This window comes from Protomyctophum bolini (genome assembly GCF_963924005.1).
Source record: "Protomyctophum bolini genome assembly, chromosome: 2".
NCBI classification, from domain to species: domain Eukaryota; kingdom Metazoa; phylum Chordata; class Actinopteri; order Myctophiformes; family Myctophidae; genus Protomyctophum; species Protomyctophum bolini.
Window position 1 is genome coordinate 37,244,134 of NC_137863.1, and position 27,248 is coordinate 37,271,381.

The window sequence follows — 27,248 nt, forward strand, 5'->3', positions numbered from 1 at the left end:
AAAACATGATCATCAGGTATTATTACAATATAAGGGGGGGATAACTTTTTCCAAAAAGTGTACAGTATTTGTCAAAATCATGCTTTTATGTGGACACCCCCACCAGTTAATTAAGTATGCCTGGTTTGCCTGGTGGGTGGTGATGGGTGGTGATCCACCTGAACTGAAGCCGCACCCACATCTGTAGTTGTATGATAGAGGGGGAGGGGTTAGGGGAGGGGCTGATAGGGTGGTGTCACTATATTACCGTTTACTTCATTGGCTCGTTTGACTGTCAAGGGTTCAGCCTCCAGGAAGAAACCCTAAATACAAAGTTAATACACCATTGCACATAAAAACAACTCCAGGGTGTCTAATGAAGTACTGTCACCTCATAGACACATGAAAAACTGGAAAAATACAAAAATACAAAAATGGCACTCCATCTTTAAGTTCCTAATCATCAGTGTACAACGACAACACATGTTTCAAGATATAGGTCTACGGTAAAGAAATAGTACCATTATTTATTTTTACATTATCCTTTTTTAATGTTAACTCTTTGTCCAACACCTGGTGGCAGCAGAATGTAGTTAAACCCTGCCAGGGCTTTTTCTGTATATTTAGGTAGTTTCATTTCCGCTTTACCGGCATGGAGACCGTCATTGTAAAGATCGGCAAATATTAGCATTATCTTACGCCGTTTACCTTTAATGCACCAGAAACGTTAACATGTCGTGAGCAATGCGATATAAAATCACAAATCACATCCGAACCTCGGATGGATCATCATAACCGCGGGCAGTTTCAGAGATATGAGGCATTGAAGATCCTACTTTGACTGGAGCTCTATGGGGGCAAAGTGACTTTGTGTACTCAAAAAAGCGCTATATAAATTGTATTATTATTATTATTATTAATAATAATAATAATCGTACGCCATGGGTTTCCTCCAGCAAAAATAGCCAATCTAGAAGCACACAAAGTTACAAATGAGCTTGTAGATAAACTGTTTTTTTGGCACGAGGACACCAGCGTGCATGGAGGCATTAGGCATATCAGTCAGCTCATGTGTGGGGTGAGAAAGCGCCCGCAGCTACAGCGAGTGTGAACAAAGCTGTGTGAAATCTGAATCATGCATCGCTCTTCCAACTCCCAGTCTCCCCGTAATGTTGCCACGCAACAAATTGTTCCCTGAGCGCTATAGAAAGACCATGTTTATCAGCCACGCTGTGACGCTATTAATGCAACTCGTGAACAGGCAAAACAAATCCAGTATATACGCTCAGCTGCCTCATTATTTTTTCCCCTTCTCCTGCTTTTTTTTTTTTTACCCCTGAATGCGAAATGTAATTACAACAATCATTCAGTTATAACCATTCTGAGTCGTGGGCGCCAGGGCCTCAGCAACTATGTCCATTCTACTGTGAGGAACATTTTCCATCCGTGGTGTATTAGCGACTGAGTCAATTTGCATTTGTTCATCAGTATTATAAACAATAATACAGAAGACTCCTGAGGGAGGATTTAAATAGGTTGTTGTGAGAAACATTTCTTATTTGTGGCGCGCACACGCGCACACACACACACACACACACACACACACACACACACACACACACACACAGTTGGATTTAGACTTTCTAAATGTGCGAGCAGACATTTGTGAATAGATAAACATTACAGGGGGTAGAAATAGGCTGGCATTATAAAAGCATGGTCAACATTGTGCAAGTATTGAGCCTGAGACCGCCTTATCGACGGACCGCATTAAAAACCTTATTTTGCCTAGGACTCTCTGTGGGAGTTAACAGAGCATGAGTATTAAGTGCAGCTGAAAAAAATAACTTAAGCTAAATATTACACATTAACTGCAACATGCTTTTTTTATGGGGCTTGTATTCCGGGTTGACATAATGAACTTTCTATCTGTTTTTAATGCTTATTCCTTTCCACTATGTCGTTGCTGTCCGGAGAGAGGCCGAGTGCATTTCCCAGCGGCGGCGTCACCACCTTGGCAGTGTTTCCGCATTAGTCCGACACCCTACCCCAAATCAAAAGGGATGTGGCTTTAATTAAACAAGACCAAGACGCCATATCGTTGCCAAATACATTTACTTGTAAAGTTGAAATGAAATGAATGAAATGTGCTATGTCTCTGAAATTCAAAGGAGTTGCATATGTTATTTAATGCTGCAGTTTTTATTACAAACCTAGTAAAGGCCAGGGTTTAGCTTGCCGCAAGCTGGTAGAAATGATGTCTTTTTATTCCTTGTTTTTCCCTTCTTTCTTTTTTCAAAGAGCCTCTCCGTGCCTCTATCCCTCTCTCGCATTCCATTCCATCTTTCATGTCAAAGACCACCAAAGTAATGTATGTATTTGGCTGCGAAGATTTGTGTTGTTGTTAAAAAATATTGTAATTTTCGAATGCCAAAAAGAGTACATAATTATTTAATTCAGACCTTCGTCTCTCTCTCTCAGTTAACAGACCCTATAGTTTCAAATCAAACTAGGGTCCTTGAAATTAAAGAGGTTTGAGAATCTCTGCACTAAACTATACTGGAAGCTCTCATTTAACTCAGAGAGTTACAAAATGGAACCTTAATATTTTAACTCGGAGAATGTACAAATGGAACCTTATTCGACTCATAGAGTGCGCAAATGGAACCAAATGCTCTGAGTTACAGACCTGTAAGGACCGCTGGTGGTCCGCGGACCAGACGTTGAGAACCAGTGACCTAATTTCTGAACTGTCGCACGATGGTGTTGCTCGTCAACTAGAACTGAACATGAATGTTCAGGCTTACAGCGCGTTGCATCGCGCAGTGGAGTATAAATTGAGACGTAACACGGAGAGAAAGAGGACGTCTCCCCTCCCTCCCCCCGCACACACACACACACACACACACACACACACACACACACACACAACACCATGGCCCAGTGCCTTCACCCAGCCTGTGGGCTTTACAATACAGTCTCCTATACAGTGTGTGTGTGTGTGTGTGTGTGTGTGTGTGTGTGTGTGTGTGTGTGTGTGTGTGTGTGCATTGCATGATAAAAAACATGAATAAATGTGTTTGAATAAAATGAGCACCACTGTTCAATCATGCCCATAATGCGTGTACGTGTGTATATGCATGTGTGTGTGTGCATCTGTGCGTGTGTGTTTGTCATATCATGAAAAGGACAGAATTGATTAAAAGGAAGTTGAAAAAGGAACTCATTTGGCTGTAAATAGAAATGAAAGCAACTTCACAATCAGTTAATTTCAAATGTACAAGCTTCAGTATGAACGAAACCCACTTATTAACTGCTCTGTTGGACAGACTAATACAATGATATGTGATCTATAGTCCTACTAGAAATACACAAACTCCAGAGGACCGTCCGACCGGTCCATTTCAAACTTGGAGTGCATAATCTCAGTGGCCCCAAGGGAGCCCAGTGTTAACCCATGTTGACCTGAGATCAGATTCTAAAAAGGTCTTCTACATCCTGACAGTTTTCTGGAAAAAAATCAAAAATAGCAGACCTACAAGCTCGTAGCGCGCCACTCGGTGGCGCACTATGAGCTTGTAGATCACCAAAAGGGGTTCCCACCCAAAATGTGTTAAGTCCATCTGTGATATACGGACATAAGTTTGTCCAGAAACACCGATTCGACTGATAAGCCCATATTGGGGCATATACAGTACTGTGATGACATCAGGGATCTCCATATATGGGCATGGAAGTGATCAGGACTGGCAGAGAGATCTCCATAAATGGGCATAAAGGGGACCCAGAAAGACAGACAGACACAGTATCTGTCAGATCAGTGGTTCTGGACAACCACAGATCCCATTTACTTCACACCTGGCACCTCACTCCACTTCAAACTCACCCTACGACTCGGTGGTGGTGCCATGGCGTCAAGTCGTCAGATCGACGGTTGTTCAGAACCAACAACAAACAGATAATGCCCTTATACAGCGACAGTAGTCGTGGAAACCCGGTTGTCCAGAATGGCAGGTGGGCACTAACGTTTACACACGTTACATTTACATCAATACATGCCGATTATGTCAGATGTGTGTCAATGACCGCCGATGACCATCGATTGCATGAATATGAACTGGGCTCAGCTGGGAGTCAACTATCGATCCACTTCTTTATCCCAACAGCCACATGCTCTGGACAGCCACAAACCCTCCCCGTAGGGCCGCTGCACTAGTGCCACTTAATGTCCTCGGCTTTTGTGAATTACACACAATTTTGAATACTTTTTCCACATATACTGTAGTCTCATTTCTCATTTCCCACTCAGACGTGTCTGTCTCTCTCTCCACTCCCTCATCTTCTCTCAATCTCATTTTCCACTCTGGCTTCCTGCCGCACCCTCTCTCCCTCTCTCTCTGTTGTTCCTTCTCTTGGGGCGAGAGGTCTCCCGCTGTGAGCAAGAAACAAACTGTAACCCATCACAGGACTGTCAGCACATAATGGGGGCAATAATTGTGTCAGAAATGTAAGACCTTACAAAGATAAGCCCTGAAGTATTCCTCCTCTTCATCCAGCCCACTATATCTCTCAGAAGATACAGCTCACTTACAGTATTATACCCCAAATCCTTCAAATGAAAAATACATAACTTCATGAATAATATGACTAGTGCTCTCTCTCTCTCTCTCTCTCTCTCTCTCTCTCTCTCTCTCTCGTAAGGGTTCAGTTCTGGAGCCATGTATCCGACTATCCGTTATGGTAAAGATAACACTAAGGGTTAAGATTAGATATGTATTTGTTAGGGTTAGACCGTTTCTGGTTAATGCCATGTCCCCAAAAGTGTCACAGGACTGTGTGTGTGTGTGTGTGTGTGTGTGTGTGTGTGTGTGCGTGCGTCCGTGCGTGCGCATGTGCCAGTGTGCTCTTACCTCCAGGGCTTTCCTCTTGCTGTTGAGGAGCTTGGAGATGTCCCTCGCCACCCTCTCCACCAGGTCCTTGGGGTTGTTCCTCTTGATCTCAAACTGGCTCTTCTTCTCGTTGTAAATCTGCAGATTGGAGAACACAGGGGGACCAGAGATCAGGTTGCCGCACAGCCATATACCGCTTAATTAAGAAGAATAGCCGCACGGAGCTACTCTGTTTATTCTCATGGTGCCACGAAAGACTGCAAACATTCACTGTGGAGCAGACAGCACACAGATGGCCAGCAGCCCACAGAGCCTGATCCACGGGACGGAGCCTTTACTGGCAGCGCACTTTACTTTCCCAGCGAAGGTTTGGCGGGTGATATCGCATTACTAAATGAACAAACACAAGCGTGTCAAAACCCCTTAGTGGTGCATAAGTTCCAATGATGTCGGGGCCAGAGACAAAAAGACTGCACAAAGCAGAGGAACAAATCAGAGATATGCAGTAGGGGATGGATGTAGGGCAGGGGAATTGGGCTGGTTTGGAAGGCAGAATGACAGATGCTTGGACCTCTGACAGAGACTTCTACTTTGGGAGATTAGCAGACTCCCCCCAAGGAGAGTCTGAGAGTGCTGACTCAGCCTTTCTGTGGCAGTTCTAGGATCTGTAGAGTAGACTATATCAGCTTCCTTGAGATTACCACCAAAGTACTCAACCTCCAGTAGTCAAAGAAGTATAAATACTCCTGGTCAAATGTTCCTCAACTACAAGTGAAAGTTGATCAGTCAAATTTGTACTGGTCATCAACGTCACTCGCTCATCCCCTCGATTCCCCTGATTCACAGAAGTAATTTCTCTATGGAGAATAACATGGGGGTGATCTTAATATCGTCTACGATAAGCATTGTGGTCCAAAAATAAACAAGCTGTCTCTGTGTTATTGTCGGGGAGGTGCCTCTGTATCGTTTGCGACAGTCAGTCACTCATATATACAGTATGATTTTTCAAACACAGTTCTTATATGAGGCGATTTAAAATCCCCCTATGGGGATTACAATGCAAATAAAAAGTACATGAACCTGTCCAGTTGAAGTAGAAAATGCGTGTATTATTGTTCAATATCATTAACACATTATTTCTAATTACACCCGATTACAGTATGTCTAATTAGGTGTACCGTAAATTGTGCTGCGACTGTGGTACTGTGGTTCCATGGTACTGTACTTTTGTCTTTCTACCTCGATATTGAAGTAGAAATGTAGTAGAGTGAAAATCTAAAAGTATCCAAAAAAAGAAATACACGCACTTACAGTACCTACAATACAGTACTTCTAACGTAAATGTTCTTAATTACTTTCCACCAGCGTCCTGTATCAGGGCCCCTCCCTTGAGGTGACCACTTATCCTCCAGCCTTAAGACCCCATGCACCAGACCTGCTGTAATTCCACTCCATGGGAGAAAAGCACTTTGACTAGAGATGCTACAGTGCAAACAAACAAAGGCTCCTTTTGCTTTTGTTTTACTGTCTGACAGCAATTAGCGTGCATCCCCCCTGGAGCCTTAAGTGCAAAGCTATAATGTTCCACTTGCTCCCGTGGGTTTCTGGCCGGAATGTCCTAATTAGCTATAGTGATAAAGACTGAGTCGTTTGATAATGCTGTGTTTTATGTAGTGTGAAGAAATTGACATTTTTATTTTGTCCTTGAAGATCAGCTTTTGCTCTAATAAGGCCCTTATTTGGGACTTGTCCTTTAAAGGTTTCGCTACATTTAAGTCCTTTCAAGTGACTTTGAAGTTGGTTTTGAGTATTTTTTGTGACAAAGGGCAGAAAGAATGTCATTTACAGACATGACATGTAGGCCTATACTACAGTATATATGACATGTAGGCCTATACTACAGTATAATGCATACAGTGAAATATTCATACTGTACATGCCAACCCTTTCTGCTCTTGTGCTCGTACGTCATGATCGGGATGGGAAACCCCGCCCTGCTGGGAAGTGTGACGGAAGAGTAAAATGACCTCAATGTGAATTATGTTCAATTCCCACGCACACCACCTAGCACACATTGTTATTAACCGTTTTGATGCCACCGACACACAGATACATACCCAGCCGATCACAGTACTTGCGCGCTCTGCTTGCGCACAAGTAGGCCATACATGGCCTACTTTTACATAGTTTAGATACAACCTTAGTTACTTCACCAAGATTGGTGGCTCCCTATTGGTTGGTGGAGGACACCGGCATACTGTACATACATACATACCGCTTATTGCCGCCAAAGATGCTAATTGCAACCGAAGGTCGCAGTTAACTATGGAATCGCACATTTCCTGTCAGTGTGTGCGTTAGTCACACCCCCACATCTCGTGACATCATCAGGGATGGAGCATGTGACATCAGGTGACATCATCAGGGATGGAGCACGTGACATCATCAGGGATGGAGATCCCTGATGATGATGAGGTTCAGCTGTGGCATTCAGGGAGCGTGTGTGCAGAGTATGGCTGCGATCAAGCCAACGGTGCCGGAGATTAGCTGACACACACACACGGACGGACGGAGTGCAAAACATACTCTCTCCCCATGCCTTCGGCCTGGTGGAGACAATAATGCATGGCCTCCACAAACTGACCACTTTGCTTGCTTACACGAGTGGGGGGGGGGGTTTGACATGGATCATTTCTTGAAAACCTTTTTGTTTTTCTCTTCTTTCTTTTATTTTACTTTATTTCTTGTACTTTACTTTCTTCTACTTTACATTATTTCTTGTAGTTTACTTTACTTTCATTCTTCCATCCAACTCTCCTTCTGCACAAAGAGCTCTCCCTCAGTGGAATGAGACTGCTGCCCCTCTCCCAACAACAGGTGTAACAAAAAAAAACCTAATTAAGAAAAACACATATGTAACAAATGACACATAGTTGGAAACTACAACACATAGAACACACTTAGAGCGCCTCCAAGAGGACAAGAACTGAAAAATAAAACCATGACATGGCAACTGAACACAATGCATGTGCGTGCGTGCATGCGTGCGTGCGTGCGTGCATATGATCCTGAAAAATCATTTGGTGGACGTCAGACGCCGTGGTACCCTGCCCTGTGCAATTCCCAATGCAACACTGTGTTCATGAGACACTGTTGGGCATTCATTTACCAAACATACAAAGTTGAAATATTTAGATACAAGTTTTCTGCCTGACAATGACGATATGTGAGGTTGAACAGCCTCACAAATCTACAGCTGTGATTGTTGTGAATTTCATAAAATGTGTTTTTGAGTGGTGCAACCACTCCAAGGAACAGAAATGTCCATGTTCACCCACCTATGTGCCTATGTGTTGGTTAATGAGCACCAGTATATGACTATGAGTACCAGTAGGGGCGCTGTTGTGCCAGAAACAGAGAGAGGGATAGTGCTGCACTGTTGCCTGCTAATGAGAGAGAGAGAGAGAGAGAGAGAGAGAGAGGGGTGGGGGGAGTTGCACCACTCAGTTCACACGGGTGTGATTTTTTCTTTGCATTACATTTATCTTATGAAATAATGTCACCCTGAAAGAGAAAAGCCGGATGTGCAGCGATTAGAAAAGGACAACAGTGGCGTCCATCACGCACGTGATCCATCTCTGTCAGGCTGAAAGCTGGGCAGGCGGCCAGAGTCTCCTTCCACTGGCTAACTGAGCACACAGGCCAGGCCCCACAGACGCAGACCTTGCCAACCAAACATTTTAACTAGATTGCCTGGTGTCTTGTTTTGGCCGTCCTCCTAAGGAATGTCTACTTTGTTACAAGCGTAGCTTGAAACTATATGGGTGCAAGACTCAATCGAACTAATCATTTAATCCATAAATGGATTATTTATCCAGTATTAAGTCTAATAATATTTATTGTTTTATTCATCAATTTTGGGGAAATTTGAATTTTTTGTTTGTATTTCTTTCTAAAAAAAATGCAATAGTTAAAATGATAAAAACAGCAGATCTACATGCTCACATTATGATACTTGTGAACTTGTAGATTGGCTATTCACTATTTTGTACAACAAAGTAAAAATAAGAGTGATTAATCAGACTAATTAATTGGATTAATTGGACTGGATTTAGTTCATTATAAAAGTAAAGCTGTTTTTATTTTATATAGTTGTAGTCTTAGGCCTACTTGAAATATAATTGGTCAAGGTTATTGAACTGTGAGAGTGTATGAATGGAACTTCAGTGTCCTTACTACACACTAGTAATCAATGGACCATTGGTTGAGAAACATTGGGATGCATAGCAAATGTAACTAATCTTAGCCCATATCCCCACCCAACACAACAGTGTGGTCATGGTCCCCAGGTTGATTTTAAGTCAGGTTGGTGGTGGTCCCTCGTTCACAATCAGTTGAAAACCACTGGTGTAGGAACTTTAAATTAAAGGTCTTTTACTATGTTCTTGCAAAAATATGCAAACAATTTAATAAAACTTGTTTCTCCCCTTTTGCAAGCAGGGTGCTATCTGGCAAAAAGACAGGTTGTTCAATTCTGTTCGATTTTCTCTGTGCTTCTGTCTGTACGTGCTTCAATCACTCTCCGTGAAGAAGTCATTAGTCTTCAGTCACACACACACACACACACACACACACACACACACACACACACACACACACACACACACACACACACACACACACACACACACACACACACACACACACACACACACACACACACACACACACACACACACACACACACACACACACACACACCAGGAGGTGCTTCTCAGGCCAGGGACCAATGATAAACTGAACACTTGCACACATGAACACACACAGAGGAGACACGCATGCTCTCGCACACATATGCACACAGGCACACACACACCTACTACTACACACCGTAACAGCAGGTTTTTCTCAAGGTGGAAGAAGCCATTAACGGAATCTTATTAAACCATAAAACAAGAGCGAAGTTTTCTCCGCTCCATTCTCCACAAACCCCTGACTCTTTAAAGTGATGCATTTTTCCAAGTCTATTTAAAAACCATGTCAAATTTGTTTTTAAATCAATATTCATTCCTTTAATGTGCGGTAGTGCTCTGGGCATGCCTCTCTCTCTCTCTGGAAGATTCATGGCAATCTGAGGAGTCCACATAGCACAGAGCCTTCCCTCACTACTTTAGACATAAAACAAAAAGTGCCATAATAAAGATGAATGGGGAAGGAGGGAGGGATCAATAAAGATATCACTATACTTTAAAAAGTACAGATCATTCTTAAAAGGGACATTTCACCCCTGGATGAAACTGCAGTCACTCAATGTTAATTATTATTTGTAGTAGAGTAGCACAATTTCATGTCCAGAAAAATAATGTAGTCTGTGTGACTAGGGTGTGTGGAGGAGGTGTGACTTGTAGTCCAGGAAGGAAGTGACTAAAATATCTAAAAACACATATTACACACATTAAAATAAGATCTGGGTGCAAAAGGTGTGAAGTGGCCATTTAAGACCAAGGGTTTATAAATAACTGTTAGGACAAATACTGTGGTGTGTTATGTGATGCATACCACGGGGTTGAGATCATTACTGCACAATTTTATACCATTAGTTTCTTTTATGGATGTTTTTATTTTTGCTCTTTTTGGCTGGTGAACATTTCAGCAGCATTAGTCCCCCAGCCGCCCGGGGCTGCAGTGAAGGGGGAGGTCACAGATGGGTCTATTCCAAAACCAGCCATTCAACCACCATGGACTAATAAGCGTGCTACAGAAGCATAAACAACCCTATATGATACATCAGTTTGTTATTAAAAGTTTGCTTGAGTAAAAGTATTGGCATCATAATCATAATGTATACTTAAACTACGGAAAGTAGTACTGATTATAGCCGAACGTCCCATTTCACACAAGTTCTCAAATGTATAAAAGGATCTACAAGCTGTAGTTACTTTGCACCACTGCCACAGACCTGGAGTTACACATACTCTGTGACTTGTACACCTTTTTGAGATTATTTATCATTTAAAATTACTTGTTGGCTACTTGCCTTCTTCCCACCCCGATGCCCCCGCCACCTGAACGAGTCAAGCTCTATCGCCCGCACATTATCATTTGAGTGAAGCCGATGTGCTTATGGCCCCCTCAGCGATGGTGGTCACTCATCTACCAGACTCTGGCTAAAGGGGATTTGAGGCTCCACAGGTCTATCAGAGACATGATTACCATGTGCTGTCAATCAGCAGAGCGCTGCTCCCCCAGCCTAGTGCTGTGTGGTGGTATGTGTGCTCTGAGTTCCTCCGTGGTTGACAGCTCAACTCAATCTCCCCATCGCAGGGGCCTCGTCTGCTCACCACTGCACCTTATAATGGTCAGGCTGTCAAGAGAAATGAGCACCATACCGCTCCGTCTTTATTTGTCTCTCTGTTGGCCCTATTAGGTTTGAAAACTGGCTTCATGGACTGTATAAGTTCATATAACTGCTCGCTATATTCACTAGGGAGTGGTTGCTAATATTCAATAACTGGACACATGGCAGTATAGTACAGTATGACCTACTCTAAATAACCACATTGAAAACTACAATTAACTAGGTTTTTATAGTACCTTCTTCACAGGAAACGTAGAACCTTCTAATGTTAACTACATAAACTCTGGCGTTCCTACTCTGGGCATGTTATAATAGGTGAACATTCAGCAAAAATGATATCTGATATATGATAAATATATTGAGAAAAACTTGCACACACCTAGAATACAAGCTATAAGAGCACATGCATAGGAAAACAAGTGCACATCAATAATAAAGGAATACACCTGCACACTGCCACACTGTACACGGTAGGAGTAGATTCATATAAGATAAAGTGATTTATCTATGAATATATACAGTAAAATATATATTTCTGCTCAAGTTCAATGACAGAAAACCTGAACATACAAACACAGAAGCACTCCACTTGAGAAGGAATTCAGTGCTCAACGGTAGCCTGACACTCCTACTACTTTCCGGCCAGAACAATTAATTTTTCAAATGGGTGTGGCTAGTGATTCAGAGCTGGGGCCAGGCAAGGTCAACGGTGTACGAATATAGGATTTAAATGGCCAGGAAATTATTTTTAATGTTGCCCTTCTACACTTCAGGAACCTAGATTTGCAGGAACTCCAATTTATATTGTACACCTCCATTCCTGTGCTATCCACACTCCCCCACAGTCCCAGCCTCTCAGCATAGCTATATTAATTTACATTTTTCCTCACACATTAGTCAGCATTTGACCATTATTCACAGTCACGCGTTGGCCCATTTTGCTGTTTTCAAACCCCACCCCCTTGTGCATGACAAATTAGGTACGGCTGGTGAGTGAATTTCCACCACTTTCAGCCACTTTCAATGCTTTATTGTGCATGTCATTATAGGCTAAAATACAGCAAATATAGATCTACAAGCTCACAACCCACCATGTTTTTAGCTGGTAGATCTGCTATTTTCCCAACAGGTGAGCCTTGAGATTTTGACTTGTCCATTGGAGTGCCTTTAGCACGAACAGTTTGAAAACCACTGCTCTGACCAGCTACTGATCTACTGTACATGCGCAGATCTGATATTTTAATTTTGCTCATTTAATTTGTGTAAAAACATGCATATTAGCTGGGTCCCAATTCGTCCAAAATCGTGCATTTAGATTTTTGGCATGGTGTTAGCTATGGTTATAAGGTTTTCAAAAACCATCGCAAACGAGTTGGGCTCGCCCCGTAGTGGTCTGTTTGCAATGAATCTAAAATTAAAGTATATGGTTAAAAACCAAAATAATTGATAAGAGATTTTCCAATGGATTCTATTCTATCTATGTTTGCAATGATTTGTATGTTAAATAGGCCAGCATTGGATTAATTGCAAACAGACCACTATGCCAAATATCAAACACTTGTGATTTTTTACATCCCAGCTTTATAGGCATTTTGCAGCTATCGTGGATGCAATCTTGAAAATTATGCCTTTTCAGAAGTTAGTTGTAACCATATACTACTAACCCATTTCATTGTAGATTCATTGCAAACGGACCACTAGGGGGCGAGCCCATCTCATTTGCGATGGTTTTTGAAAACCATATACCCATACCTAACACCATGCCAAAAATCTAAAACTTGTCACCAAGTGCACGATTTTAACGAATTGGGACCCAGCTACATTGGAAACATGGAGATACAAGGTTTCTGCCCAACAGATATCCACTATCCAGCTATGCGGCGTTTCGAAAGCAATAACACTTTTTCAAAGTAAATATTCAACTGCCTTTGAGTCTCTATGCAAATCACCAGAAAACGTAGTTCTTTTCATTTCATAGTTCAGCCTCGTTTAATGTGTTGTTATTTAATACAGTGTTCAGTGAGCTGGAAGACAAGGTCAAATTTGTATTTGCAAGATGTAGTTGATAATCAGAAGCCTTTGAGAAAGCTTTGGGGTAATATGATTGGTTGAACAGTGCGCTATGCTGGGATTTAACTTAGCAACCTGCATGAATGGAATCAAACTTTTAAAATGTATTTTGTACCAGGCAGTTATAAGCACTAAAATGGTGGCGGTGCATGTTCTGGAAAGACTGTGCTAACGCAAACATAATGGTTGCTGTCGGGTAGAAACCTCATTATGTCCAAAACTGTAACTTTTCAGAATTCTAATGCAAAAATAGTGAATATAGACTATCTAAAAGCTCAAGTCAAAACGTGTCTAATTTGCTACTTTTGTGCGACACTGTATTATGACGAAGTAGACCATTTATTTACAAAAAAGAAAAAACACATTAAAAAGTAAAAATATGGGGATAATGGGTTTCTGACAGCAAAGATATGGGGTTAATGAAATAAATTAGGTTAACAATGGCCGGTATAAACACCGGTAAAATGTCTTTGGCAGCAAAGGGGGATGTGCAGAATAAAGGCGGCTACATACAGTAAGTCAGTCTTGCCAAAGTTCGGGGAGGAAGGGTTTTATACTGCCACAGACTCCGCCCACTCTGCTCAATGAATCTGCCTAGCAACATCGTGGCGTTCCATGGCTCACAGAAGCATTGTGTAGACTAGAGAACATGGGCTGGAAGTGGTGCTGGATCCTGGATCTACCTCCGACATGATGTGTCACGGAGGCACGAACCATTTTGTCATTTCTTGTGACAGGTTGTGTTTATGCGTGATCACTCAGCAAGGGATTACAGAGGTGTTTGTACCTCCTGGGGATTGGCTCGTGCATGAGACTAGTGCCTAACTAGCCTTAAAAAACTGCACTATGGGGCAATGGGGGATTGGACCTTCCATGTTTGAGGGATTACTAAAGAGCAGCTCAAATCCGACCATTGATTGGATGGTGTAAGCCAAGTTATGAATCAAGATGGAAAGACAATTTCATGGGGAATGGTCTACCTATTAACATTAACGCTCATCCTAAGAATGTGCTGATAACAGGTTCATTGAAGGTGTGGCGTGAAATAATTAGGAGGTTTAAACTGAATTCTGCATATGACTCAGACTTCAGACCTAGTACACATGACATGAGGTTTAAAGGTTGGATTGGGAATGGCCTCTCTGCATATTGTACTCTTTTAAAACGTAATGTAATGTTATGAGCTTCCAGGACCTGAAAGACAGATTTAATTTACAGAATCAGGACCACTTTAGTCCTACAAATCAGAGACTTTAAAGAGCCGCTCAAATCAGACCATTGATTGGATGGTGTAAGCCAAGTTATAAATCAAGATGGAAAGACGATTCGATGGGGAAGGGTTTACCTAACATGTTGGTGGGAGACCCATCCTTAGTCAAACACTCAAATCCTAAGAATGTGCTGATAACAGGTCCATTTGAAGGTGTGGCGTGAAATAATTAGGAGGTATAAACTGAAGGACAGAATTCTGCATATGACTCAGACTTCAGACCTAGTACACATGACATGAGGTTTAAAGGTTGGGTTGGGAATGGCCTCTCTGCAAATTGTACCCTTTTAAAATGTAATATAATGTTATGAGCTTCCAGGACCTGAAAGAGCGATTTAATTTACAGAATCAGGACCACTTTAGTACCTACAAATCACAGACTTTATAATTAGGAAACTATTAAGAAGACACTGTACATGGGAATAGAGATCATTGAGCTTTTCCAAAATGCGTATGGAGACTTCTAATCAAAAGATAGTTTCAAAATGTTATGTAGTTCTTCATAATTTGAAAGAACATAATACTCTGAATATTAAAGCAAGATGGGAAACAGAGGGCAAACTTACTTTATCAACAAAATAATTGCTGGTGGCATCCAAAAAAGGCGTTAACTAAGTGGCTTACGCATGTTATACATACTATGAATGAATGGATTGATTTAATCTATAATATATTTATTATGGAGAGAATTACATTCGGCTTTAGAGGTCAAATTGAAGTTTTCACAGAATTTTCACGGTGTTGAATCTGTTCCAGCTGTTTGAAGTTGATGCAACTGTTTGAGGTACTTATGCATAGTGATTGTGAGTAGAGAGGCAGATATCTTCCCTGAAATATGTTTTTGTATGTATATTGAAATATGTATTTGTATGTATATTGAAATATGTATTTGTATGTATATTGTATGTCTGGTTTGTATGTATTGTACTAGTCTTTTCTCTTCCATGTATGTTTGTTTACACAAGCCAAATTAAATTAAAAACAAATGAATCGGGATATGTCTATGACTTTCACGTTGCCATATTCTGTAACCGTTTTAGAAAAAACAATAAGCAAGGCAAGGCTATGGTTTAATGTCATTTTATGGAGCTAGAAGGCACTCCCCATAAAAAGCCATGTCTGTGACTGTTTATTTTTATTCCATTTTCTTCAGTTATTCCTAACAAACCGTGATACACCTGTGCGTGTCACACGCAATATTAGATATCCACGTCAGCTCTGAGCGCCATTCATCGGCATCCACCCACCCTCCCCATTACCAATAATATGCACTTCTTGAGGTAGAGATAAAACGAGGGGGAAAAGCGAAGGTGGGTTCTTTGTGGGCCCATACTGTGGTGTGTAAAAAGGAGGGCGGATAATGAAATTCATGAATTGGAAATGGCTTAAGAGCAAAATAGAGGTTCTTATCGGCAATGCCACTGACGCATGGATATGATGCCCGGGCTCTGCTGCCGCCTGTGTAGGCTTGTCATTCTCGGAGGCGGAGGAGAGCAGAGTTTGGCTCCGCCAAGCAAGGGAGAGAGAGAGAGCCGCTGAGGGCTCCTCCAACACCAACGCTAGGAAGTGACAGCGTTATCGGAGCCAATCCCGTCCAATATGTTTTCTTTGGCACTCTGGGCATATGCACAATATTGCAAACCACATTGTGTACTCATAAACACACATGCAGTTAATATGCTGAAAGGAAACCACAAACACACACACACACACACACACACACACACACACACGCATACATCACATTTTGGCACAGAATTAGCACCCTGACAGACACATGCTTGGCACAAACTCACATCCCGTATACTCGGCAACTCGTACACATGTCGCACGCATGCACCCTCCGATCATTAGCTGCGATAACTAGTTCCTGAGTGTCATTGTAAACACTGAGGGGGGGGGGGGGGTGGCTCTCTCTGGAAAATTACTGTCAAAAAGTGTTATGCAGATCGATGCGCTCTGGAAAATGACTGTTAAAAGATTAGTTACAAGTTACAGATCCCCCAGATCCATCTTTTAAAAACTTCAATAGGACACAGACTGCTGTTTTGCGAGTCAGGTCACCTCAAGGTTCATCCCCCGTAGCTCAGCTCATCCCTAAACCATGAATAAAATAATATAATACTTGATGCTTGATGCTGAATACTTAATTTGAATACCTGCCTTTGCTGTCACAGGAGCCTTAGCGCTTTGGCTTTTTGCCTGAAGGAACCTGAGGTGACAGGGCCTTCTCAGCCCCTTGCCTCCCCACAGAGCTCACTACCAACTGGCATCGAAGCAACCTCTCTCCTTTAAAAACAACACCCACCTCTTCAGACTTGCCTTCCCCACCAACTGTAATCTAATCTATATCATTCTAGTTTGAACTTGTATTTAGTTTTGAGCCCTTACTTGTTCTTTTTTCTTTAATCAACCCGTTTGTTTTGTGTAAAGTGACTCAGAGTACTATATATATATATATATATATATATATATATATATATATATATATGCATTATTGCTATATAGCAGTGGCTCCTCAAAATGAAGGGAAAAAAGGCAATAAATGAAAAACATATCCGTATCCGTCACAGACACTTTGTGAAGAAGTGAATTATTTGTTGACTTTTAGCTGCTTTCGTCTGGTCGGGGCTGATGTTCTTGTTATTGTCCCCCGCCTGTGTCTAAGAGAGAGAGAGGACTGCTTATCTCTCTCGGGTGAAGTCAACCACAATAGGCCTCGTCTGGCGTGCGCAGCGCACAGGGTGACAGAGACAGATGCTACGTCATTAAGGAATATTAGTGGGCTCTGCCGAGCAGACCCAGCTTCCGCAAGGCCCGGGGAACAGTTCAATAAGAGACAACACACACACACACACACACACACACCCCCCCCCCCCCCCCCCCACACACACACACACACACACACAGAGAGAGATACAGAGAGAGTCAATACCCTCAGAGGAGACACATAAGACCCAGTGGTGGACAGTAATGGAGTACCTTACTTAAAAGGACCACTTCACCCATTTGAAACCCAACTTCAAATAATGGGTCATCACTAATGCTTTATTCTAGCAAGCTAACTTTCCAGGAAGAGAAAGCCTGCAGTTTCTATTCGCTTGGATTAGTAGGCAGGTTTCAGAACTGTCCACAGCCTTCCTCTGAGACAAGCAGTGAGTACATTATTATTAATAATAATAACCGATTATAATTACATACATTCTAGCCTAGCATAGTACATCATACATAAAGGATTACATTTCGCATCAAACTATTCATATAGTTGATACCTCATTCATACAGGTCGATGCTTTATCTATTATACACAAAATACTATATTCCAAAATACAAATATCTTGGCTTTATCGTTGGCGTGTGCATGTGCAGTAGGGATGTGGATCTCCATCACTGATGACAACGATAGGATTTCATTCTATGATTCTATGATTTACTGTAGGTTAGTAGTACAGTACTCGTGACAGACTTGTGTAGGAATGGGATGATAATCGTCATTCGTCACTATCGTTTATCGCTATAAAACCCACATAATTTACAGTGACATTATAACGATAGGATAACACTTCATCAGCTCACACTGACGTTTTGTCTCGCGACTCGGCAGCCATGTATAACACACACATTTGACACAGAATCAAAAGAAACATACGTTACATACATGAAAAGCATGAAGAGAAGAGCGATGTCTACCGCTCAGCCTACACCGCAGGCCAGACTCTAAATGAAGCATCAAAGTTGATTGATGGACAAATGACTTCTTCAGTCTGATCCTCTTGGATATTGGAACACTATATATACATATATAGAGAGAGATATTGAATCTCCTTCCTGAAGGCAGCAACCTAAATGCATCACTGGACATCACTTGTCTGTACTTCTGTCTACACTGAATCTCTTTGCCAAAATAGCAGATCGCCAAGCTCATTCTGTGAGCTTGTAGATCTGCTATTGTTTTATAATGTTCCCCCGAGAATATGGGTGATGGGATGCAAATAGTATTTTAAGAGTTTTAAAGGTAGGCCTGGCCAATTTAGATTTTCAAGATAATGCCATTCATCGCAATTATTTCGGCCACAATAATCGTGACATCTAAACTTCCCGTCCCAAGTAAGTACCTTCAAATCTTGCCTTTTAAAAAGATCCCCACTGCAACTGTTGGTTTTGTGTGTGTCAGCTCCTGACATTCACGAGCCCAGCTGTAGCTTAACATTAGCTCAAGTATCTAGCCAGTGCATTCAGTGAGCTGTGTAGTGAACTGTGCCATTGGAGTGAATTACATCACAGAGGGATCAGATATCTAAGCTAGCAGGTCAACAATTTTCAAACGCTACCGTCATACACTCTGGAGAACGGAAGCTCTGATCATGAGCAAGCCATAAAGCGGAAGTGAAGCCTCCTCACCAGTTCCGTTACGTCTTACAGTCAGTCGCGCAAATTTATCCCAATATAAATCAAAACCATCAAAGCATATATAGCTGCTTAGCAGAAATGTAAATAAAACAACATGTAACGATAAGGGGAGGTGTAGTCCAGACTATATACAGCGATTGTGGAATAGTTGTATGGCTACGTGACAACTGGTCTGGCTAAACTTATGTACATCACAGAGAATACCGATGGTGTAAAACTGAAAATACTGAAGGTGTAAAAGAACCTAACTCGGGCATCGGAAGGTTCTTGGTTTGATCAAGACACAAAACCCCTAAGTGCTTCTGATGAGCAGGTCGCTTCCACCATCGGTGTGTGAACGGGTGAATGCAAAAATGTAAAGCACTTTGGATAGAATGTGCTATATCAAAAGCACCATTTATTTCTATGCGTCCCGGTCTGGTTACGTTCATGCTTGTCATAATACAGTGTAAAAAAACAAACCCAGCTAAAATAGACAATCTACCGAGAATACAGTAGCTCTGCAAGCTCACTGCTAGTAGCTACAAGCTACAAGCTCACACGGTGGTGGGTTCCGATGCGACCGTCGGCTCGTAGATCGTCTATTTCCGCAGAACGTTTGCCAATTATGACATAATGCCCAGAATAGGGCTGCTAGGGGGGTCCAGTTCACGTTAGTTAAACTCGTCAAAGCGAATCTGAAGCGGCAAAGAGCAAGCTTTTGCCTGGAAGCCACATAGTCACGTAGAGCACGACACTAGCTACAGTAGGCTAAATATTTACACGCGTGCCTCGGGGACGAGTTGAGATTATGGAGAGAAAGGGGGAGGGGGGAGGCACTCCAGTAACAAGATCAGAGGGATTGTCAACTGGTAATGCAGGCAGGTCCTGACAAAGGAAAACATCAGCACACCCAACCACAACACCACACACACACACACACACACACACACACACACACACACACACACACACACACACAACTATACATGTGAGGACAGGACATCAACATTTTAGTACGGCATGGAAAATAGCAGAAGAATTGCAGAACTACAAGCTCAAGTTGTGAGCTTGTAGAGTGTCTATTTTCCATCCCCTTGTTACTGGAACTCAGGCATAACTCTAACCCCTAAACCTAACATCTAAATGTTTAACCCTAACCTACACTTTTCCTATTGTAAGCTCCCCAAATCATTTGTTGGCATAAAACCACCATTTCTCTTGCAAGGACCAGGAAATGGTCCTTGCAATGTCTAATTCTCAACTTGTACTATACTTGTGGAGACATTTAGCCCTCACAAGTAATACAAGTGTATTACAAGTCTCTCACACACACACACACACACACACACACACACACACACACACACACAGTGCAGGCCTGTCCAATATCCTAACAATGGCGTTATTCACCTGCGAGCTCCATTGTTATTCAAATATACAGCATTGTCACTGTGCATAAAACCTGCCATCAGCCCAGTGACGTTTTTATCCACAGCGACTTAATAGTACAGCTCAGCCTCCCTGCTCAAGGTCAGTGGGACAGTAACTAAGTACAGTACATTTACTTGAGCAATGTACATAATCTTTGGAGTATTTGGTTTTTGTCTCTCTCTCTCTCTCCCTCTCTCTCTCTCGCTCTCTCTCTCTCATTAGCAGGCAACAGTGCAGCACTGACTCTCTCTCTCTGTTTCTGGCACAACAGCGCCCCTACTGGTGCTCATTAACGTCACATAGTCACATAGGTGAACCAACACATAGGTAGGTGAACACGGACATTGCTGTTTCTTGGAGTGGTTGCACCACTCAAAAATATTTTACTTTTGACTCCACAGCATTTCTAGTAAGGGACTCTTGGGACCAAAACTTACAAACATATATGAATTAGGAACTTAAGACCCTATTTCTGTGACGCGTTAAGAGCTTGTAGATCAGCTTTTATTATTTCCGAACATTTCTGAAATGTGTACAAGCTCACAACGCGTTGCATTGCAACACATTGTGAGGTGGTACTGTAGGCCTAGATCTGCTCGTTTTTTAATAGCTTAAGCGTAGAATAGAGTTAAAATTGTGATATTAACTCAATTATTGTTATGGACCACGGATCCACATTGAGAAGCACTGCTCCAGTCAACGGACATGAACGGTCTCTGTAACCAATGAGCTGTCCCGTCTCGTCCAGTAAATCCTCATCATTGTCATCGTCAGCCTCAGTGGTCCCAACGTGTCACATTTAATACAAAGGTGGAATATAGAGGCAAGTTATCATTGCTGCATTAGGGGCTTCCATAACTGGGGGATTATAAAACTCAGTGCCATGACTCATTCGTCTTCATACACAGCAGTGCAGGTCAGCTGACCACGGGACATCACATAGGATCAAAATTGATTTTGACCTTGGACGGTCGGCGTGTCCGCTGTGTTCCATCCATCTGTGCTGCCACAGACTCTGAAGCTTCATTTATGTGCTGACTGACTGATCTTCAAGCTACCGTGTCATACTGCAGTGTTAGCTTGAAAATAGTCTATTTTGGGCACGACGTATGATGGCGTGTAAATCGAGGTGCAATGTTTTCGTTATTGCATTCTGCATACATGTACAGTACAGTAAATAGATAATAAAAAGAATACGCCCGCAGTCCCGAAACAATGATTGTTTCTCTAGGTGGACTGCTGCTGCTTGTGTTTTCATGAAATAAAGAAACTCAAACTTTATACAAGAGAGTGCGGATATTCCCCTTTTTCCATTTGGCCAAAATTGATGACATCAGTGATCTCGATATATGGGCATTCCCATGTATGGGCTTAATATTGATGACATCAGTGATCTCCATATATGGGTATTCCCATATATGGGCTTAATATTGATGACATCAGTGATCTCCATATATGGGTATTCCCATATATTGGCTTAATATTGATGACATCAATATTGTGCAATGTGCAAATTTCGTTTTTTTAGCACAACCAACGGCCAGCCCACCCATCAGAACACAATAGAATAGGCATATTCTATAGGTCTTTAAATGGAGGACCCTGAAGTAACAAGTCTTAATCTTTTTCTGGTTTTATACTCATAGCAGTCAGATTTTGCATTGACCTGTTTAGGCTACTTTCGTTTGAACTGTACCCATTCTACAAACTGAATAACATTTCCAATTAGTCAATCAATAACATTTGCAGCAGCAGTTTACACTGTTCACAACACACAGCTACAGTAGGCATTTGCAGTTCAGTTGACACAGCGGGCGGGCACGGGGAGAGTACAGTAGTAGCATATTTCACAAGCTTATTTCTTTGTTGTTTCCTGGCCTTTTCATGCATATGCCTGCTTGTCTGGGAGAAGCAGCTAAATGAAGCTCGTCTCACTGATTCTCCAGACGGAGAGACAGTATGTATGCCAACATAAACTATACAGTACGTCGTGTACACTGCGAGACATCTGATATCCAAGCCAACACACAGGCTGTATGTACACAAGCCCCAACCCAGCAAACCAGCCAGCAGACACACAAGACCAGCTGGACAGATGGAGCCCAGAGCGGTTCTTTTAGCGACTGACTCTATTCATTCATTAGACCCTGTCTGCAAAACCAAATGGTCACAGAAGCATATAAAAATACCTGCTTACTGCCTGCCAGCCAACCAGACACACAGACCAAGACAAATAGAAGAGAAACGTCTTATATCCGTGAACACAGCTTCTGACACTTTCTTTATGGTCACTGAACTAAATATTGGACCCATGATTCTTCTCAAGCCAGAAAATCTGCCTTGTCGACCTTTCTTTGTCCCAGCAACACGCTGCCGCGAGTTCTATCATCAGTAACATACTGTAGGAGGTTTGTGAGTTCTTCCGCCAGACGGTACACATTTAGGAGACCATTTGTGTACCATTTCACCCTGCATGGGTCGGGCGATCTTCCTAATGTAAGCATCCAATCTACAAGCTCTCAATGTGTCACGATGCAATATATTGGCTATTTTTAAGAATTATTGTACATTATTGTACATTCTACATTGTGGTATCACTACTTTCATCTGACTGGTTGTAGCTGAAGCTAACACACAAAAAATCTGGGCCTGATGAAGAGAGGCACAAACCACCACAAGACCATTGTGTGCTATTGCATTCCATATGTGCATTTCATCATCCATCCATCCATCCACGCACCCTATCCGGTCTATATATATATATATATATACAGTATATATATATAATGTGTTTGCCAGTTAAATATGGCTTTCATTTATCTAACTTTGGCACATTGTTGGCGGGGATATTGCTGACACTCGTCATCCATGGGTAGGCGACAGACCCTTGCAGGTCCGTCAGGACTTTCTGTGCACTGCATCGACAAGTAGCTAAGTATAAATCATCCGTTGAAAGGACACTCAGGAGCTTTCAGTCAGTTACCAACTCCCACACAGAGGGGTTCAGAATAGCACAGCTGCCAGGTCCAAAAACTGTTACTTTTCAGGAATGGACAGAAAAAGCAAGAATGACTCAGACATAACTGCCAGTTCAGGGTATGGGTTTTATGCCGTTCAGACTATGGGTTTTATGGGTAAGTCAGAGTCTCCCATTGGCTTGGAGGCAGCCTAGAGGCAGCCAATCATGTCATGTCAGCCAAGTGTCGTTAGTATAGGTACTAGCAAATGTAGTCCAGGCCCTTTTCAAGCACCTGGCAAAAAAAACCTATGTTCCAATGGATCCTATGTATGTAGCTATTATACTATTTAGTCACAAGCTCTTGTTGATACTTTTCATTGGTTGAAAATGGATAAAACCCAATGGATAAAATGTCCTTAATCTAAGTGGATGTTCTGTTCTAATTTCTGACTTCATCGTGCATCACAGTTAGAATATTAACACTTCTAAAGAGAGGTCAGTTTTACGACTGCGATGTACCTGTAGTAAAGGAAGATTTCACCTCCCGGTTTTGGGGGGGAAATGAAAGGCAGGGGTCACTGTAACATCTCCTATATCGGCTTGGCACTTATTTATTTATTCAGAAAAATTCATTCATTTATGGGAAAAAATTATAAATAAATGAAGGAGATGGAGATACAAGGTTTCTTGTATCGACGATAAGTGACTTGCAGCGGGGGACATGTTGGGACAAAAGGAAGATGTTTCTCCGTTCTCTCCTCAGCGTATTTGTCTTTTAGACAGAGATAAACTGCAGCCTTTTTATTCACTTGCTGATGGTGGGGAATTGTCCAGTCCCCCCCCCCCCCCCCCCCCCCCCAACTCCCACCATCCGTTTTTCCTCAAATAGACGGCCACAAAATATCCTGCCACACAAGTCCGCTCTCCCATTTTTCTTTTAGTGCTTTTTCTTGACTTCCCTTCCCACCATATTCCATTCTTCCTCCCCTGTCGCCCGGCCTCCCTCGCGTTCTGTTCAATACTTTATGGTTGTTCCAGAGCGGCCTGTGTACTCTCACGGTAATGGCTGAGCCAGGAGCTATAGCAAACATACTAGCATCTCCCATCCCATCACATTAACTCACACCGTGTAGCAGCTGCAGCGAAACACACCGGGCTGGTACGCGTATGTGTGTGTGCGCGTGCGCGTGTGTGTGTGTGTACACTTTCAGCTAGGAAAATATTTAGGTTAGGTTGGTTAGGCCTTTAGAGGTTAGGTTTAAAGATTAGAATTCTCACAATTCTTGTGAGTTTCCTTTTGCAGCTAAAACCTCTTTGGTGGAAGGCGCAAAACATGTCTCTATGCAAGAGTAGCTCTGTGAATAACCTTGTGTGTAGGTCATGGTCACAACCGCATGTGGCAGGTTCTTACCCTGACACATGTTCCCATGAAGCCTCTCTCTGCAAATTAAACCACCAGTAATCCTCAATCTCCCTGCTAAATTCCACTCTTGAAAAAGAATAAGAGAAACACTATAATTTCCAAAGCCAGTAATACTTGCGAACCGAACAGGCCTCATTTTGGGCCAGTGATTCCAGGATGGCATTAAAGTTGGAGAGGTCAGCGGAGGCTTTTCTGATATAACTGGGCTTGTGGGGAAGATACCGGTGTAGGATAATAGCGCCATGCCCTGTTGGCTATTAAACCTTATACAGACCATGCTTTAATAGAATCCAAACCAGTTCAGATGGCGGTGTCACCAGATGTTGGCTCAACGCAACGAGCCAATTCATAGTATGGATAAAGGGGGTGGTACGGAATCCACATGTCCCCGGCGCTATAACTCGGTCGCTTGTCGAGCTGTCTGACCGCGAAAAAGCCCCCGCCGCCTTACCTGAGTGACAGTCACTTATGACAGCCATTTTGCTGTGGCCCACTTATCTCTGTCATACCACAGGCAAAGAAGGAGGAAGAGAAGGAGGAAGAGAGACAGATAGAAGAGAGAGAGAGAGAGAGAGAGAGAGAGAGAGGAATCCAAAGACAATATAACTCACAGCACGGATTATGTTACAAAACCCCCCCAGACTGAATATTTAACCCCCTTGCCTTTTCGATAAGCGATAAGGGGGATTTTGAATGCGGCAAGGAACTCGATTTAACCTCCCCGTTTGGCAAGGGAAGGCGAGGGGACAGTCGGTAATGTCCTACAGCATTGCCCTTGGTGTTGGCCGGACGCCCCCCCTTCTATGACAGTGTGGGGCTGCTGTCTGTGAGTCCTGATAGAGAGTGCTTTCCATGCTAAGTCATTACACACGGAGCACGGCCTAATTACAGTGAGATGGCTCCCCATGTAACCTGCCACCAGGGTCAGTGCTCTTAGAAGTGATGGCATTAGGGGACCGCAGCTACACAAACCCTGGCTGGGAGATAAGAGAGAGGCGCAAGGGAGGGGGATGTCTTTAACATGCCATGTCAGCGTGTGTGTGTGTGTGTGTGTGTGTGTGTGTGTGTAATTGTACTTACTATACTTGTGAGGGTCAAAATGTCCCCACGAGTGTAGCAGAATTTGAGAAATTGACTTTGAGAGGAGTGTTTTCCTGGGTCCTGAGAGAAATGGTTGTTATAGGCCTATGGTTAAAACGAGATTGTGTGTGTGTGTGTGTGTGTGTGTGTGTGTGTGTGTGTGTGTGTGTGTGTGTGTGTGTGTGGGGGGGGGGGGGGGGTCATCAGTAGATAAGACTTGGGAAGAACTATAGAGAGATGAAACATCCTTTCCTCCCTTCATAGCTATATTATTCCCGGATCTCTCTCGACTAGATTGCTGGACAGATAATTCACCATAATTCTCCATGGTGAACATCACCAGGACACTTTCCACGGTGCACCAATCCCCACCAAACTGGCTAGTTTCCATGGAAACTTAGCACTTAATGACCGATAACAGAGAATGGCCTGAAAAAGAGGCAGAGGAGAGAGGGAGGGCAAGAGAGACAGAGACAGACGGAGATAGAGACAGAGGGAGATAAAGACAGACAGAGAAAAAGAGACAGAGTCAGACAGAGAGAGAAACAGAGAGACAAAGAGAGAAACAGCAAGGCCAAGAGAGAGACAGAGAAAGACATCTTTTAACAGAGAAAGACATCTTTTAACAGAGAAAGGCAATTTAGTATCAGAGGACAGTGTGAAGCCCTATTATGTCGTCAGTGTAAATGATCATTAATTTCCCTCTGTCCAGCTGGGCCAGATTAATGCCTATCTATTGTCTACAATGGAGACAGAGCTGAGGCTTAAACACAACACTGAACGCCATTGGCAACATTATGCAAAAAAACACTTATGCAAACTCCATGTGGGGACAGGCCTCCATTCCAAAAACCCACCATACCGAAACATCCATTCCGAAATGTATTTTTTCGGAATGGTGGTGTTTTTTAGGCACCACCATTCCCTCCCTACGTATGTATGCGTGAAGCAGCCCCCACTCCTGTGCCAGTCCCCTCTCGTTTTGTCTGCGCCAACTGCGCTAAAGACTGTCATATATGTTATATAAAGGCTGTCCAGCCACAGCCGTCGCTGCAAGAAAACATGACCACTCAGGCGCAAACCATCGTCATCACTGATGGACGGATGCCTATGATGTATGCATGTACAGTATGTATGTCTGTCTAATGCTGCATTCACATGGAATCAGGCAAGCCGCAGACGGCAAACGGACTTCATGTTACTGGATGGGAGCAGGACTGTAAAGGGAACAGGACGGCACAGCAGCCCGGCAGCCAGAACCGGCGACGGAAACGGCAGATGGCATCAATGTTAAAATATTTAACCTTTTTGCCGGTCTACCGCTTGCCTGATTCCATGTGAATGAATATAGCTAAGCCCCTCCCCAAACTGCTATGGTCGAATCACAGCTAAGCATA

The 27,248-nt window shown here is 42.7% G+C and overlaps 1 protein-coding gene across 1 annotated transcript in view; it reads right to left on the reverse strand.

Annotated features, from left to right (window-relative positions):
- The window catches only part of cacna2d2a (calcium channel, voltage-dependent, alpha 2/delta subunit 2a), a 263,548-nt gene that overhangs the window by 194,322 nt on the left and 41,978 nt on the right, over positions 1–27,248 (reverse strand). Inside the window, exon 3 of the mRNA XM_080783437.1 lies at positions 4,890–5,006. Within this exon, the coding sequence (XP_080639563.1) occupies positions 4,890–5,006 (117 nt within the window). The remainder of the gene's footprint in view (positions 1–4,889; positions 5,007–27,248) is intronic.